Source organism: Vombatus ursinus, unplaced genomic scaffold (genome assembly GCF_900497805.2).
Source record: "Vombatus ursinus unplaced genomic scaffold, bare-nosed wombat genome assembly UNPS02009173.1, whole genome shotgun sequence".
NCBI classification, from domain to species: domain Eukaryota; kingdom Metazoa; phylum Chordata; class Mammalia; order Diprotodontia; family Vombatidae; genus Vombatus; species Vombatus ursinus.
Window position 1 is genome coordinate 3,122,128 of NW_020948951.1, and position 17,791 is coordinate 3,139,918.

The following is a 17,791-nucleotide window of genomic DNA, read 5'->3' on the forward strand; positions in this document are numbered from 1 at the left end:
CATTTTAAGAAAGGTTACATTTCTTCCTACACTTTATAGTGTTTCTAGTCTAGGAATGGGGTTGTATTTTATTGAAAACTTTTCTGCATCTATTGAGATAATCACGATTTTTTTCATTTTTCTTGTTGATGTGGTCAACTATGTTTATAGTTTTCCTAAATTGAACCAGTTCTGCATTACTGGTATAAATCCCAGTTGATTAGGGGGTATGATCTTTGTGATACATTGCTGTTAATATTTTATTTAAAAATTTTGCATCAATATTCATTAAAGAAATTGGTTTGTGGTTTTCCTTATGTATTTTTCTGCTTGCTGGTTTAACTATCAAAGCCATATTTGTGTCACAGAAAGATAGTCCTGGAATAGGACCCCTTTATCTATGTTTTCAAACAGTTATATCATGTTAGAATTGTTTTTTAAGTGTTTGGTAGAATTCACTTGTAAATCCACCTGATTCTGTGGATTTTTTCTTAGGGTGTTCATTCATGGTGTGTTCAATTTCTTTTTCTAAGGCAGGATTATTTAAGTATTTTATTTCCTCTTCTGTTAATCTGGGCAATTTATATTTTTACAAATAATTCATCCATTTCACTTAGATTGTCAGTTTTGTTGCCATACAATTGGGCCAAATAGCTCCCAATTGCTTTAATTTCATCTTCATTAGTGATGTAGTCACACTTTTTATTTTTTATACTGGTAGTTTTCTTTTTTTTTTTAAAATCAAATCAACCAACGATTTGTCTGTTTTTATTGTTTTCCCCCATAAAACCAGCTTCTAGTTTTATTTGTGAATTTGATGGTTTTAGTTTATTTATTTTTACTTTCCATTTTATTAGTGTCTCCTTCGGTTTTCAGGATTTCTATTTTGGTGTTCATTTGGAGATTTAAAATTTGTTCTTTTTCTAGTTTTTTTTTAAATTGCATGCCCAAGTCATTGATCTGCTTTTTCTCTTTTTAAAAATTGATATAACATTTAGAGATATACATTTCCCCCTAAATATTACTTAGGCTTCATGCTACAAATTTTCGTATGTTATCTTATTGTTTTAATTGTCTTCATTAAAATTAATAGTTGTTTCTATGATTTGTTCTTTGACCTTGTGGTGATAGAAATTAATAAAACTAGTCTGAGGCTCAAAATTTCTGAGCTTTATCAGTTTATTAATAGAGTGTACAAATCTGTTAACAAAATGGGTCAAAAAGGCTGCCTCAGTTAGGCCAAACAACCCCAAATGAGGGCTGAGGACTTATATTTGAATGTCAAATTTTCTATTCAGCCTTGGTCCTTTTTATCAGGAATGCTTGAAAGTCTTCTATTTCATTAAATATCCAATTTCCCCCCAAAAGGCATATTTTCAGTTTTGGTGGGTGGGTTATTCTTGATTGTAATATTAGCTCTTTTACCTTTTGGAATCTCATATTCCAAGCCTTCTGCTCCTTTTAATATAGAAGTTGCTAAATCTTGTGTGATCCTGACCTTCCATGGTATTTAAATGATTTCTTTTGGGCTGCTTGCAATATTTTCTCCTTGACCTGGGAGCTCTGGATTTTGACTGTAGTATTGCTGGGAGTTTCCATTTTGGAATCATTTTCAGCAGGTGATTTCAGTGTTTTCTTTCAATTTCTATCTTCTAAGACATTGGGCCTATTTTCCCTTAAACATTTCTTCAATTATAATATGGTTCTAAACACACATAATAGGCATTAAATAAATGCTTGTTGGTTCATTGAATGAATAGAGGAGAAGAATGATTTCGTGATGAATTCACTTTATTTTCCCGGGGGGAAGACAACAACAAACCATGAAACAAAGTTCTCTACTGAGAAGAAGAATGAAATAGATGAAGTAGAAGGATTGCGGCAAGGAGAGAAGGTTTGGAACAGCCCCTAAGGTGGAGCACAACATTGAGTCAATCATTAAAAAATGAAAGATTTGGCAAAGAACAACTGGGGCCCAATTGAGATTAGATAACTGAAATTTGTAGGAGAACCAGGTTGGACTGGCACGTTTGTGTGACTTCTTCCAGTAGTGCTAGGCATGATGCAAGGGTTGGGTATAAAATATCCTTAATTATTTTACAATGTGAGCATTTACCCCTCAGAAGTTGGCAAATGCTACCAAACAGGGCTTGATTTATTGTTTTGTTGATTGTCTGAACTTGAGAAAATGTTAACAGTGCAGATGCAACTTAAAAATGTTCTCAGCCGACATTTTCAACACCTCCCCCCCCACACTCTAATCTGATTGTTAAACATTTACCAGCATACCCTTCTTTACACCTCCACTTAGTTCCTGTGACATGAAGAGTCAACCTATGAGACTGAGAAGACATAGTTGCATAGGTAGGAGAATTAAGAAAGAGCAGAGTCATAAAAACCCAGAGAAGAGAGATCATCTAGAAGGACCACAGTGTTGAGTCAGGGTTGCGGTTTGGCAAGGTACGAGCATGATCATTTTGACTTTGCTACCATGCATTGGCTGCTTCCTCTCTCTGCCCCTTCCCACATTGGTGAGTTCTCCCTAGAACCTTCAATTTGAGGAAGGGCACAGAAGTGTTGTTTCCTCCCTCAACTGCCCAGTATATTCTTTACTCTTCTTTACCTCACTTCTTTGTGAGGCCAGGCTGATGGCAGGACAGGAGTTCTATATCAATGAGCAGGGTTTTCCTGCCCATTGGGACTGAGAAGTTTTTCATTTTGATTCTCCTGGAAGAGATAAACAAAAAGCAGAGATGGCGAGATGTACACACAGATTTAGGGAAAAAAGCCTAAAGCTGAGAGAATGACTTCTCCTCTGGATTCAGCCAGTCAGACCGTGAGCATGGGTGAAATGACACATCAGGAAGAGCATCACGAATCCTCTTGTCTAGCCCTGGTTTGATAGAAGGAGAATGTCTAAAACAAGAGATAGTTAGATGGCACAGTTGATAGAGCATTGATAAGAAAAACCTGAGTTCAAATCTGGCCTCAGCCATTTACTGTGTGACCCTGGATGAGTCACTTAATCTCTGTCTGCCATATGTTTCTTGTCTGTTGTTGTTTCAGTTGTGTCTTACTCTTTGTGACCCCATTTGGGGTTTTCTTGGCAAAGATACTAGAGTGGTTTGCCATTTCCTTCTCAGATGAGGAAATCGAGGCAAATAAGGTTAAGTGACTTGCCCAGGGTAACACAGCTAGATTTGAACTCATGAAGATGAGTCTTCCTGACTCCAAGCCTGGTGCTCTATTCACTGTGCCACTCTACAATGGTACTATGCGAACCATAAAGTGTGACACAAATGCTAGTCATTATTGTTTTTGCAAGGAAATTAGGGTTAAGTGACTTGCCCAGGGTCACACAGCTAGTAAGTGTCAAGTGTCTGAGGCTGGATTTGAACTGAGGTCCTTCTGATTCCAGGGCCAGTACTCTATCCACTGGGCCACCTATCAACCCCTAGTCATTATTCTTATTAGGCATAGAGATGTAACTCAGGATTCCAGGGATGGTGGTGCCTGTCTTTTTTTTTTTTTTTTTTTTTATCTCTACTCAGGATAACAGAGGCAAGGAAGAGAGAAAATGCTGCCTTAACAGAATATAATGCCCTTTAAGAAATATGGAGCTATTAAAGGAGAAGCCAATGGCCCATATCAGGGTCAAGCCAGCCTATGGGTCAGTGATTCTGACCCTGGACTGCTCTGTGAGAAGACAGAGAGAATCAAGGGATTTAGTAGCATGGGCAACATGATGAGCAGGTATTAAAAGGGCAGTGGATTTTCTTACTGTCTGGGTCTGGGTGGAGCCAGAGACAACGTTGCTTGAGAGCACAAGTGACTCAGATCTGGATTTTGTTTGCCTGATTGTCATGAACCATTTTTTGTACTGTTCCTGAACCTGGAAAGTCAAAGGAGTCTCTGGGTCAGTTCACTGTGTGCAATGAGGGAGAGGAAAAGGAGAAGTGGAAAGAAAACTCACCTGATGATTAAGGAGACAGTACACCAGGAAGATGAAGACTCCTTGCAGGCTGTTGATGATAGTAAAGAGATAAGCCATGATCCAAGCAGCTGGGCCAATCTGCAGAATGCCCAGACACCAGGTGCAGCCCAGGATACACAACTGAGCCAGGGCTTTAAATGTCAGCAACCTAAATAGGAGTGCAAGGCGAGAATCTGTTATGTGTTCTGAGAGCATCTGCCTCTCAGCCCCCTTGGCAGCAATCCTGGTTTCTGCTTGAGTCTTATGATAAGTTCCATAGACTTGAGTTCCATAGACATAAATTCTACGGACTAAGTCCTCAGATGGAGGACTGAGTTTTAGTCTTCACTCTCAGTGGCAGCTAGGTGGTGCCATAGTGCACAGAGTGCTGGACCTGGAGTCAGGAAGACTAGAATTCAAATCTGGTCTCAGGCACTTAGTAACTGTGTGACCCTAAGCAAGTCACTTAACCCTGTTTGCCTCAGTTTCCTCATCTGTAAAAATTAGCTGGAGGAGGAAAAGATGAACAACTCCAATATCTTTGGCAAGAAAACTCCAAAAGGGTTCTGGAGAGTTGGACATGACTGAAAACCAACAACTTAGTGTCTTTTTTACAAAAGTGGGCCTGGGCAATGTCTGCCTGGGACAGTGTTCTGCCTTGGGTAGGGACTGACTCAGAGTAATACGGAATGCTGTCTTGTAAATCTTAGTTAAGCATCTTCCAAAAGCTTGACTTCTCCTCAATAAACATTTATGGATCTGTCTGTCATTCACTTGACACATTTTGAATGGTTTTCAAAATTTTCATACAAACTTCTTTTTCACTGGAAAACCTTTGTCTACCCATTGCTTAGGCCTGGGGATTCTGATTGAAATAAGGTCAAGTCTCCAGAGGCATAATGAAGGCATGACTAGAGTTCTATTTTAGGGTACTAGATGCAAATGTAATTCATCAACAGCTTAGAAACAATTGAGCTTAGCACTTAGTTGGCAAGAATAATTAGTAAGAATAGGAAACTACCAGATGCTACATGGTATAGCAGATAGAGCGCTGGGCCTGAAATCAGAAAAGACCTGAGTTCAAATCTTACTTCAGATACTTTCTAGCTGTGTGACTTTGGGCCAGTCACTTAAACTCCATCTGCCTCAGTTTCCTCAACTGTAAAATGAAGACAATAATGACACCTACTCACAGGGTTGGTATGATGGTCAAATGAGATAATATTTCTAAAGCACTTAGCACAGTACCTGGCACATAGTTGGTGCTTGTTAAATTCTTGTGCCCTTCTCTGTTTCCTCACCCTGCAGCCATATTCCTTTGAAGTTTCTCCCCAGCCTGGCCTACTCTTCTCCCATTCCTCTGACCTGTCCAGGGTGTGTTTCATCCTGCTTGCCCCAGGTGGCACAAGTGCTAGAGTGCTACATGCCTTGACTTTTTTTTTTTAAACTCAAATAGGAAGCAGCATTTGGGAGTCTCAATACTATGTCCTCTTTTGAATTTTTGTAGTAAATGAACTTAAATGAAAAAGTGAGTCTTTTTCTTTTTTTTTTTTGTCATGTAAAACTAGGGTGGAAATAAAAAACTTAATGGATAAATAAGGTGTCAACTATATTTTGGAATTTTCTTAGCATTTAAACTGGGATGAGATTAAATATGAGCTGAATTTTGATAATTTATGAAATACTATAAGGCAGCAAGGTGACACAGTGGATAGTGCCAGGCCTGGAGTCAGGAAGACTCATCTTCCTGAATTCAAATCCAGCCTCAGATACTTACTAGCTGTGTGACCTTGGGCAAGTCATTTAACCCTGTTTGCCTCAGTTTCCTCATCTGTAACATGAGCTGGAGAAGGAAATGGCAGACTACTCCAGTATCTTTGCCAAGAAAACCTCAAATGAAGTCATAAAGAATCAGATATGATTGAAAAACAAATAACAAAAATGTAATATATGCAAATGAGAGTCCCCACCCCCTCCTCAAACCCTGGACCAAACCTAGAAGAACTTGGGCCAAGGAAAAGGAGAGGCTGAAGAGAATAAAACTTCTTAACTCCCTTGCCATATAGGTTGGCAAATTATTTGCTTCTTAAGCCTACCTTCAGCGATGGGATTAAATCCCTCCTTTTATGAAGATTCAGCTCCATTGCTCCATATGGGATGAGCACCATCATCTTTATTTTGACATCTTTACATAGTTAATATAATGCTGACTTGGAGTCAGAGTGACTCGGTTTGAATCCTCTTTCTATTATTTACTGCCTGTATGGTCCTGGACAAGTCACTTGTTCTCCTTGGGTCTCAGTTTCCTCATTTCTTTTTTTTAGTGAGGCAATTGGGGTTAAGTGACTTGCCCAGGGTCACACAGCTAGTAAGTGTCAAGTGTCTGATCTGAGACCAGATTTGAACTCAGGTCCTCCTGACTCCAAGGCCAGTGCTCTATCCACTATGCCACCTAGCTGCCCCTCCTTATTTCTAAAAGAGGGGATTTGGACTACATGTTCTATAATGTCCCATCCAGGTCCAAATCTGTAATCCTACGAGTCTGTGAGGTACACTTAGATATGACATTGAACCCAACCAGGAAACATGGCTTTGCCTTTCAGAGACTGCCCAGGGACTAAGGATCTTTTGCTTTATCTTACCTTGTGTCCTGGAGAGTAGACACCTCACTATTGAGGGACGAAAGTTTGCTTTGCAAAATCCAAAGGACCAGAAGAATAAAAACAAAGTTTACCTGTGGGAACAATACAAAATTTGTTGGCTCAAGTGTTTCACCTGAAACCTGAGCCCCATCTTGGTCATCTACTTCCAAACCTGGCTACTCTGAGTTTGGATTTAGCATTAGTTACTGCATTGTGCACATGTATGCATGTACACACACACACACACACACACACACACATACACACACACAAACATACATGCCTACATGACTAACGCTGCCACCTGACCCCCCCAGGATCATTGGTTCTTGCTCCTGACACCCCTCTAGCTTCCTGGAGATCCCTCTGTCTAGTGGCTAGAATTACATTGTAATTTGTTCACTTACACAGACTATAGTACAGACTGGTCCAAGGAAAGCCCAGAGAAATCCCTTATTCAGCTGGAGCCAGCAGCTAAGACAGAGAAGGAAGCACAATTAGTAAGCCCTGGTGGCCGAGCACATCAACATTGATGGGTATGAAATCTTTCTTAATCCGTGGTGAGATGGAGACTTCCCCAACTTGAGCAGAGAGCTTTGGATGATGTGAAAGGAATCCTGGGTTAGTTTGTTAGGTATACCTACTGATGTCAACAAAAACCATTTAACTGTCTGTGGTCTGATGCAGTGCTGCAGACGCTCATGCATATATCCATACTCATACTCCCACAATACTCCCCAGAGACTCAGTTTCTTCATCTGTAAAATAGTGATAATAATAAAACCCCTCACAGAGTTGTGAAGTTCAAATGAGATGATTCATGGAAAGTCTTTTACAAACTTGAAAGTGCCACATATTTGTTCCTATGATCTTGTCACTGTGGGAGCTGCTAGTGTGGGAACTATTTCTAACAGCACAGATCACAATCTGCTTCTAATCTATGCTGAGTTTATATAGACTTGAAGTCAGCAAAACCCGAATGGGACATATACTAGCTGGATGTTCCGTGGCAAGTAGGCTGGTTGTTGTCCTTTGTTCTCGAAGAGGACCAAAATGACATCACCATGCTAGAGTCAAGTTTCAGTGAGTCCCACTGTGGCTGATCAGACCAATATGAGCTTGGAATGTTCTACCACAGGTAGGGCACAAATACTCTGTGAGAACATTTGGGGTGAATCCTCTAAATTTGTGCATCTTGTGCTTTTTCTGAGCTATTTCAATTCTGCTTTGCTCATAGAACACAGCACTTTCTCTGATGAACACAGCACAGCATGCCATGCTGAGCGGTCCTGTGCCAGCATCTCCCATGTCACACAATCAATTCCAGAGTTCTTCAGAGTGACCTTGAGAGTGTCCTTGTATCGCTTCTTCTGACCACCATGTGAATGCTTATCCTGTGTGAGTTCTTCTTACTTAACCTCTCAACTTCCATTTAGACATTTATAAAATGGGGCTAATATTAACAGCCACCTCAAAGGGTTATTGTGGGGATCAAATGAAATAATATACGTAAAGCACCTTTCCAACTTTAAGATGTTCCAGAAATGCTAGTTATTTTTATTGTGAGATTCAAGTAAGATAATCTATACAAAGTGATTGGCAGGCTTTAAAGTGCTATGTAAGTGGTAGCTATTATTAATTAATTATTGTTGTTGTCTTAAGGAATTGCCTGAGGCCAGAGAGGAGAAGTAACTTGTTCATAGTTACGGGGCTGGTAAGTGACAGATTTTGAATCCAGGTCTTCCTGATTCAAAGTCCAGTATTCTACCCACTAGGCAATGCTGCCCCTGGATCCCTGGGGTTCCTACACTGGCTAAATCATAGGTATACATGTGTAGGGAGATTGATTTTGCTGTTTTAAATTCTGCAGCAAAAATGGATGGTGATCAGAGATGTGCATAACAAGGATCTGGTTGGGAACTAGGATTGCACTGGTGTAGGGAACTCCCAAGTAAAGACACGCCCTCTCATAGGGCAGATTGAACCTTCTCAGGAAATGATGCTTGTGGAAAGTTGCTTAGGACATCATGAAGTCTAACGACTTGCCTAGGGATATAGAGTCAGTCTATGTCAGGCAAGACTCAAATTCGGGTTTTCCTGGCTTCAAGGTCAGTTCTTTATCCACTCTGCCAGATTCCTCTGTACATAACAAAGATAGGAATTTGGTTGAGGTTGATGAGAATACTGACCATGTCTCCTTAGTCTACCTTTTTTTTTTTTTGGTTCTGGTTCAAATTCTTTTATAGCTGAGGCAAGAAGGATCTCAGGAATAAATAAGTCCAAACTCTAAATTAGTTATTGGTAACAGAAGGTTTTGATATCTTATGCAGGCATATGAATAAAAAGGGAAAGACCTAATCTTAGACCAAGGGCACTCTTCCTGGCTTTCGTTAATTGGATGCGATAGTTATAATTAGAGAACTGTCGGCCTGTTTTCATAAGGGAGAAGGTCTGGCCACTATACCCTAGCAGACTGAAGCACAGATGGCTTGGCTGGTCCTGAAGGGAAGCATCAAGAAGATAATAGCAAGGAGCAATATCTGATAGAGAGACACTGAGACAAGTAGAGCAATGTCCCAGTGAAGACTATGTAACTTGAGACCAGGAGGGTCTAATAGAGTAGGCACACTGTGCCCAGTGAGCCCAGGTAGGCAACACAAAACCGTTAAGGAACAAGACCAGTATGTACCCAGTGGAGTCACCAGACCCAGAGAAGAGCAGGCCAAGGGAGAGAAACTTGACAACATCACCAGAAGATAACCAGGATCCTATAGTACTGGAGGTGTGAGCTCCTCCCTGTGCTCACCATATGTTCCTTACTGGTGGAAAATCCCATCTTCCGCAGGAAGCCTTTTTCAAACCTTAATTCTAGTGCCTTCCTTCTGTTAATTATTTCCTATTTATCCTGCATATAGCTTGTTTATATATCTTTGTTTGCATGTTGTCCCTTCCCTCCATTAGATTGTAAGCTCATTGAGGGCAGGGATTATCTTTTTCTTCTTTTTGCAACCTTAGCCCTCACTACACTGCCTGGTATTAAGTAAATGCTTAATAAATGTTCGTTGGTTGATTCCTATGCTAAGTCACTCTTCACACTGATGATATGTATATTTGTATGATGGTATGCCCTATATTTATAGGGCAAAAGTTCTATTTCAAATCTTCTTCCAATGTGATTTCATTAACTGTTTGCTTTGAACTAATTGTGTCCTCTGGCTGACTAGAGAAAAAGTAAAGATTGATGGAGTTTATGAGCTATATTTTTGAACAGATAAGGACCCAAGGAATACCTTGGATCTGTGGCTGCTATTTTTAAGACCTCATGTGTGAGAGAGGGGTGCCACAGATGTTATATCTAGCTGTATGTATATATTTTTATTATGTCTCCAATATGCATTATATACATATACACTTATTTATATATTCATATAAATGATATATATGCTTATGCATATAAAAATCCCAGATTTATGATAACTGCTTATTGCTATGTCCTGGCTAACAGAAGTTAACTCCATGTTTGACCACCTGCCTGGGTATCGGGAAGTTCCTATCTACCCAATATTGGTTTGGTCTGCTACATTTAGTCAAGGAATGCAAAACCCTCTTGATCATAATAGGTTTAGCACGCATGATCTAATTCATGTATGTAAGGTTAGCAAACTTTCCCAATCACAATGCCCTTGTGGGTTAATAAGTGTGTGTATGTGGGTAATAGTCTAGATCACCTGCTGATTGATTCCCCTTCCATCCAGTCCCTGTGAATCTGCCCAGCAACAACAATTAGATAGAAAGTCAGAGACCCAAAGTTCTGGACTCTCATCCAGGGTATACATCCCACTACCTGTGCTGCCCCTAGGATGCTAGGAATGAGGAGCAGCCTGCTTGCTTGCCTGTGAGTCATAAACCACCTGACTCACGATCCTTTGAGCACCTGTGTCCCTTCTCAGTATCCTATCCACAATACTTACTGTACTTAATATAACACAGTCTCCACCATTAGGACTCTAAGAAGACTTTTCAGCTGCTTAAATTGCTGGGCTCTAGTCTATGGACAGAAAGACTGTTCGTCTGGATCAGAATGTTTCTGTCATTTTCAAAGCGATTTTTACTTTTGTTGATAAATTAGGCAAACCACTTTATGCTTTAAAAAAGCTTTCTTTGATTGTAGCCCACAAGATCCTGCATGAAAATCCTAAGGATTCCACCATAACAATAGTCTATTAAAAGCATCCCCACCCCCATTTTTCCTGAATGGGAGTACAGTTGGTAGGAGCTCTGTAACCCACGTGATAAGGTGGGGTTGTTGTCTTAAGCCCAATTATCTCTGTGATAAGCCCAATTATCTCTGATGCATTGCTCAGATTTTCCTATTAAAACTTAAAGATCTGTGGGCCAAAGACAATCACATAAAGTACACTAAAGTTTAGCCAGGAAACTTCTAGCTTGATATCTCAATTCAATTCAATTTGATTTATTTTGATTCAATAAGTGTTTGTTAATAGCCTACATGGGCAGCTAGGTGACACAGTGGATAGAATACCAGGCCTGGAGTCAGGAAGACTCATCTTTCTGAGTTCAAATCTGGCCTCAGACACTTGCTACCTGTGCGGCTCTGGGCAAGTCACTTCACCCTGTTTCCCTCAGTTTCCTCATCTGTAAAATGAGCTGGAGAAGGAAATGCCAAAGCATTCCAGTATCTCTGCTAAGGAAACTCCAATGGGGGGGGGTCACAAAGAGTCAGATACAACTGAAAACAACTCAACAACAAAAATTGTCTATATGTTCAAGGCACTGTGCTAGGCACGGGAACACAAAGACAATTTATTCTCTCCTTATTCCCACCTAGTGTTCTAGCATCTTCAATGGATGGCAGCACCCAGGGATGAATAAGCTCTACTTACTGGGAAGACGTTCCATAAAGATCTGCTCTTGATGCTGCAGAAATAGCCACAATCACAGCTGGAATCCCATAGCCCAGAGGATACATGACCTTCTTCATTGATTGGCTTACTCTGGAGTAATTGACAACCATCAGGTTGCGTGCAGTTAGAAAGAGATGCAGGCCTTCCAGCAGCATCCAGGTGAAAGAGGCCAGGTAGAAATAATGTAATAAACCTGCAATAATGGAACATAGGACCTGGCAGGGCAGGGATACAATGTCAGAAGAGCTTTTGGGTCTGGAGCGAAGTGCTTGGATAATCTCCTTTATACATCACCCTCCCTCAGGGCCCAGAGCCATTAAAAAAAATTAAAGAGAGAACAGGACATTGCAATGTCACAGGTAACAAGAATTCCAACATCTACTAGCTGCTCCCATTTCTTGGCATGTGTGTCTGCAATGGGGGCAGTCAGGGGCCAGTGCTTTGGGATGCCATTTATACCTGATTTTTGGCTTGTTTAATTCCTATGAGGAAGAGGAGATCAGCCAGGAAGAGGCAGAGCGAAAGCTGCAGGTGGAGGGAGGTGCTGGTGTTCTGAATGGTGCGGCACAGGAGGAAGGTGAGGGCAGCCAGAAAGAGACACAGCAGGGAGAGGCTCAGCCCCACGAACGTCAGCACTGTCAGCACACAGTCTTCTTCCTCCTTCTTCCACAAAGAAGAAATGGCAATCACGCTTTCTTGTTCTTTGGTTCTGGGGTTGGAGAGGCATAGTGCCCACCCCATAATAAATGCTTAATAAATATTTGTTGACTTTACTTGATTTTGGTGTAAAGGAAGGGGAAAGTTCATCAACCTGGAGGCCTGAATTTGGATTGTGGCTTAGTCACTTATGAACTGTGTGACTATTGGCAAGTCACTAACCTCTCTGAACTTTAGTTTTCTCATCTTTAAAACAGGAATTTCCAACATAACATGCCTGAGAAGTAGTCATCTAGCCTCTGTTTGAAGACCTCTAATGACTAAGAGAAGTCTTCTCTCTCCTTTGCTCCCAATAACCAAATCTCATTAAGTCTTGTCAATTCAGTCTCATCTACCTCTGGCCCCATCATCTCTATCCCCATCCACAACCGGTTCTGGTCCCAGTCCACTGCCTAAATGGAGGCAACAGCCCAACTTTTCTCTATCCTTAAAAATATCCTCGATAGATCTCATCATCCCCACTAGCTACCATCCTAGATTTCTCCTCTTCTGAACCAAACTCTTTGAAAAAGCTGTTTATATTTATTCTTTACTTCCTCTCCTTTCACTCTCTTCTAAACCCCTTACAATCTGGCTTTTGACCTCATGAATCAAATGAGATTGCCTTCTCTAAAGTGTTCTTAGTTGCTAAATCCATTGACCTTTTCATAATGTTAATCCTTCTTAACCTTTCTACAGTATTTGACACTCCTGACCATCCTCTGCTATATACTCTTCCCTCTCTGGGTTTTTGTGTTACTGTCCACTCTTAGTTCCCCTCCTGTGTATTGGCCCACTGTTTCTCATTCTCCTCTGCTATATCATCATCCATGTCATGTCTCTAACCATGGTTGCCCCCAAGGCTCTGTCTTGGATCTTATTTTCTTCTGTTTCTATACTATTACATGGCGACCTCATCAACACACAGAGGTTTGATTGTCATATCTATATGGATGACTCCCAGATCTGTATACCCAGCTGTAGTCTACCCTGAACTACAATCCTGTATATCCAGTTGCCCATTGGGCATCTTGAATTGGATATCCTATGGGCATCTCAAATTTAAGATGTCCAAAACAGAGCTCATTATATTTTCCCTCATACTCATCCCTCTTCTGAATTTGACTGTTATTTTTGAGAGAGCCACCTACTTGCCCCCTAGGTTTGCAACACTGGTGTCATTCTTGACTCCTCATTCTCCTTCAGCCCATGTATCTAATCAATTGCCAAATCTGTCTATTTGACCTTAATGACATATCTAACATCCATCCCCCTTTCTCCACCTCCCAGCCCTCATTCAAGCCCTCATCATCTCCTGCCTGGATGATTGCAATGGCCTTCTAACTGGACTGCCTGACTCAAGTTTCCTCCCATTCCAATCCATCCTCCACATGGCTGCTGAAGTGATTTTCCTAAAGCGTATATTTAACAGTGACATCTGCCTACTACAAAGTCAATATAAATGCCTGCACTTGTCAGTCAAAACTCTTCATAACCTGCCCCCACCCTTTCTTTCTAGACTTATTACTCTTCACTCCATAGTCCAGTCAAACTGGCCTTCTTGGTTTTGCTCCTCTTTGGGCCTTTGCACTAGCTTGTCCCACCTCCCCCAATTCACGCCTCCATCCCACTCCTTCTTCTCTTCTTCCTCTTGAAATCCTTAATTTCTTTTAAGATTTGGCTCAAGTGAAACCTTGTGCACCTGCCAGTGCCTCCCCCTCCTCCAACTGCCCATGTTTTGTATATGTATTTTATATCGTTTGTCTCCCCTGTTAAAATGTAAACTCCCTGAGGGCAAGGGTTATTTTATTTGTTTTGTATCCACAATGGCTAGCACAGTGCCTGGGACTTAATCAATGCATCTTGATTTGATTGATTGATTGATTGAATAACCTGTATTCAGATTGCGCTAGAGATCTTTAAGCAAGAGTTTGATGAGCATTTGTTGGCAATATCGTGGATAGGATTCTTTCCCAGTGGTAGGTAGGACTACAACCAGATGGTCCCATTCGACTCTGAGCTTCAGTGATTCTGGGAGATGATTCTGGGGCCTTGAAGTCCATGCTAGCAGAACTATAACTAGAGTGGGGAAATGGAACTTTGACCTAGGGTGCCAACATTAATGTGTGTGTTTCTTTCCTGGGATTGGGGCATTTCTGCCACAAGGCTACTCTGCTCACTTTTCTTCATGGTCTTTTGGTGGCTTAGGGCACAAGTACCCTTTTGAGATTTTATGGGGGGGGAGCAACACCTTTTTGGTGCCTTGCACTGTGAAATCCTTGAGATCAGGGATTGGTTTTCCCCCCTTTCTTTGTATCTCCAGCACTTAGCATAGCAGCTAGCACCCAGTAAGTGCTTCATAAATGCTTGCTGACTGATCCTATAGTCCTGCTTTGAACTACTGAACTTCTCTTCTAGTTCAACTGAATTTGCCCCAAGTACAGTTTTAACTATATACAACTATAGCAACAGGAAACATCTGGAAGTCAGAAAGGCTTCATGGGTAACTCAGCATTAGTTCATTTTTTTTCCTGTTGTTTGAGTACCAGTCTTATTAAAGGAAGATAGTACAACCCAAGTTTAGTAACTAGATAATGAATCTTTTCCATCACAGCAACTAGCAAAGGCTATCTGTTAATGTACAGAGGCATAAGGGATAGAGGCATTATGATCTTCATTCACTCTATCTAGAGTCGGAAGATCTGGGTTCAAATTCTACCTCTGACACTTACTACATGTGTGAGTTTGGTTAAGTCACTGAACCTCCCAGGTCTCAGTTTCCTCACCTGCAAAATATACTATCCCTGAGATTCCTTCTAGTTTTTTTTGTTTTTAGGCAATTGGGGTTAAATGACTTGCCCAGGGTCACATAGCTAGTAAGTGTCAAGTGTTTGGTCTGAGGCTGGATTTGAACTCAGGTCTTCCTGACTTCAGGGCCAGTGCTCTATCTACTGTGCCACCTAGCTGACCCTCCTTCTAGTTCTAAGAGTGATTCTGTGATCTCCATAGTTGAAGTCAGATCCTTGAAGAACTCAAATGTGAGTAAAGAAGGTGAGCTAGCTAGTGTCCATCTCTGTAACTAGTTTAGAGCAGAAATTCTTAATATCTTTTTTTTGGTGAGGCAATTGGGGTTAAGTGACTTGCCCAGGGTCACACAGCTAGTAAGTGTCAAGTATCTGAGGTCAGATTTGAACTCAGGTCCTCCTGACTCCAAGGTTAGAGCTCTATCCACTGTGCCACCTAGCTGCCCCAATATCTTTTTTTTTGTGTGTGTGTCATGAACCCTTTTGGTGGTCTGGTGAAGTCTATGGACCCTTTCTCAGAATGGTGGTTTATTTTCTGTATTCATAATGGAAGGAAATGCTAAATTTCAGTTAGAAGGCAGAAAATAATGATTTTTTTTCCTCATCCAAGTTCATGGACCCCTGAAACATATGTTCTATATACAACAGGTTAAGAACCCCTGGTTTAGATGGAAATAGAGCACTGGGGATAAACCTTTGAAAGGGTGGAATGTTTGGAAAATAAGGTTGATGTAGAAAAGTGATTGAAATTTTGATGATTTAGCTTGATGAAAAGAAGACAGAGGAATAATTTAATAACTTTTATAGGAAGTAGAGAGAACATTTACTTTCTCCCAGTAGAATGAATATAAGTTCCTTAAAAGGAGGAATTGTTTCATGTTTGTTCTTTTATCTTCAGCAATTAGAATAGAGACTGGAACTTAATAAATGTTTGTTACATTGGACTGAATCAAGATACACAGAGGATAGTAATCAGCCATCCTTAATCTAGGAAGACAAGAGAAAATATCAACGTGTAGTCTGGGAGACTCAGTTTGGTTAAACACACAGTGGGAATAATTAAGGTTGGCAAAGATTATTTAGGAAACCCATGACATCACCTTCACTTAAGAAACAGGGACATTTTTCACTTGTTAGAAACAGTTTCATCCTAGGGTTACCTAGCAACAGAGGAAAAGAACCCATGACCTCACTCTCCATGGACTTTTCCCACTAGGGGTCTATGATTCTACTTATAGCAGATTTATTTGGAGGCTTTGGTTTGAATGGGCATGACATACACACCTGTGATTTGGGAGCCATCAGGACAGCAAAGGTAGACAAGTGGGTGCAGCTGCAGCTAGTGTGTGTTTCATTGGACTTGTTGAGGTTGCAATGATCTTTGGACCAGACACCTCCCTCCTCTCCCAGTGCTTTCCAGTAGACACAGAGAGACCTTTCTTCTGTGTTCTTTTTCTAGAACAGAGTGAGATGATTTCATTGGTTCTGAATTGACAAATATTTCCAAGATGCCATATGTCACTAAAAGAAACTGATTTGAATGTATCAGCCTTGAACCAACTTTGTGCATAGTCCCTGGACCACTTGGTCATCTCCTCCTTTTTAATCCTCTTCCTCCTCCTCCTCCTCCTCCTCATTATTGATTTGAACTCTTTTGCTACTTGACATATGGAAAACGGGGATTGGGTGAGTGAGATAGCTTGTCCTTAGCTATGTATCACCAGTTTTGTTTGATTTTGAATTTTTGGTTACTCGTTGTGTGTTTCTTTCACTAGCATTCTTCTCTCATATCTTATTGGGGTAGAGGGGACTGTGGGTAATAAATATGCAGAAAGAGGAGCATGAGCTCTGGTAGGTCCAACCAACTTCAAAAAACTTTGAGTATGGGCTCCATATGGTTAATGAAAGAAACAATGGACTAGTCATAAAGTAAGAGAGAAGGACAACTGATGGGGTGCCTGTGCACTCCACTGGTATCCACACAGTGTAAAGAGAACATGAGGAAGGTTAGTATGTTATTGGATGGAGCCCTTAAATAGTAAATTTATGGGAGGACATAGATGAGAATCATGCAGCATGGTCAGGAATGGAAAGTATCTCCATTGTTGAAAGGACTACCCACATCAGGGAGATCCTAGATCCATTGTGGGTATTGGCGTATGGCTTATTTCATATGGTCTATGTTTCAAAAAATCTCTTCATAACATCTTGTAAGTCTTGAACCAATTTTGTTCATAGTACCTGGCCCACTTGGTTAGCAAAGTAGCCTATTAAAAACAACAACAAGCATTGGTTTGAACGCTTTCACTACTTGATATATGGGAAATGGAAAGGGTTGAATGAGGTAGCTGCCCTTAGCAGTGTATAATCAGTTTTGGTTGTTTTCCATTTTTTGGTTTGTTATTGCTTGTTTCTTCCACCAGAGTCCTTCTCTCACACCTTATCATGGTGTGGAGTAACAAATATGCAGAAGGAAGAGCATAAGCTCTGGCAGATCCAAATAAGTTTTTTTTTTTTTTTAAAGTTTTGAGTATAGGCTTCCTGGGAGATTGTGTGTCTGTTGTGGGAGTACCAAAATGACTCTATTGGGAAAAATTCACCATTAGCCACTTGGCCCATAGAGGATGAATTATTTTGACCAACACAAGTTGAGGAAGATTGATAAAATGAGATGGTATTTGAAAGTACTCTGCCAACCTTAAAGCAATTACACAAATGTTACTACTACTACTACTACTACTACTACTACTACTACTACTACTACTACTACTA

General features: G+C 40.7%; 1 protein-coding gene across 1 annotated transcript in view; it reads right to left on the reverse strand.

The window, feature by feature from the left end:
* Window positions 1-1,762: 1,762 nt before the first annotated feature.
* Window positions 1,763-17,791, reverse strand: part of LOC114035213 (adhesion G protein-coupled receptor E3-like) — a 42,040-nt gene continuing 26,011 nt past the window's right edge. The window contains exons 6-13 of the mRNA XM_027851284.1: window positions 16,304-16,474; window positions 11,979-12,176; window positions 11,499-11,734; window positions 7,002-7,068; window positions 6,595-6,686; window positions 3,953-4,121; window positions 3,761-3,871; window positions 1,763-2,706 (exon numbers count right to left, since the gene is read on the reverse strand). Coding sequence (XP_027707085.1) covers window positions 2,650-2,706; window positions 3,761-3,871; window positions 3,953-4,121; window positions 6,595-6,686; window positions 7,002-7,068; window positions 11,499-11,734; window positions 11,979-12,176; window positions 16,304-16,474 — 1,101 coding nt within the window. The 3' untranslated portion in view covers window positions 1,763-2,649. The remainder of the gene's footprint in view (window positions 2,707-3,760; window positions 3,872-3,952; window positions 4,122-6,594; window positions 6,687-7,001; window positions 7,069-11,498; window positions 11,735-11,978; window positions 12,177-16,303; window positions 16,475-17,791) is intronic.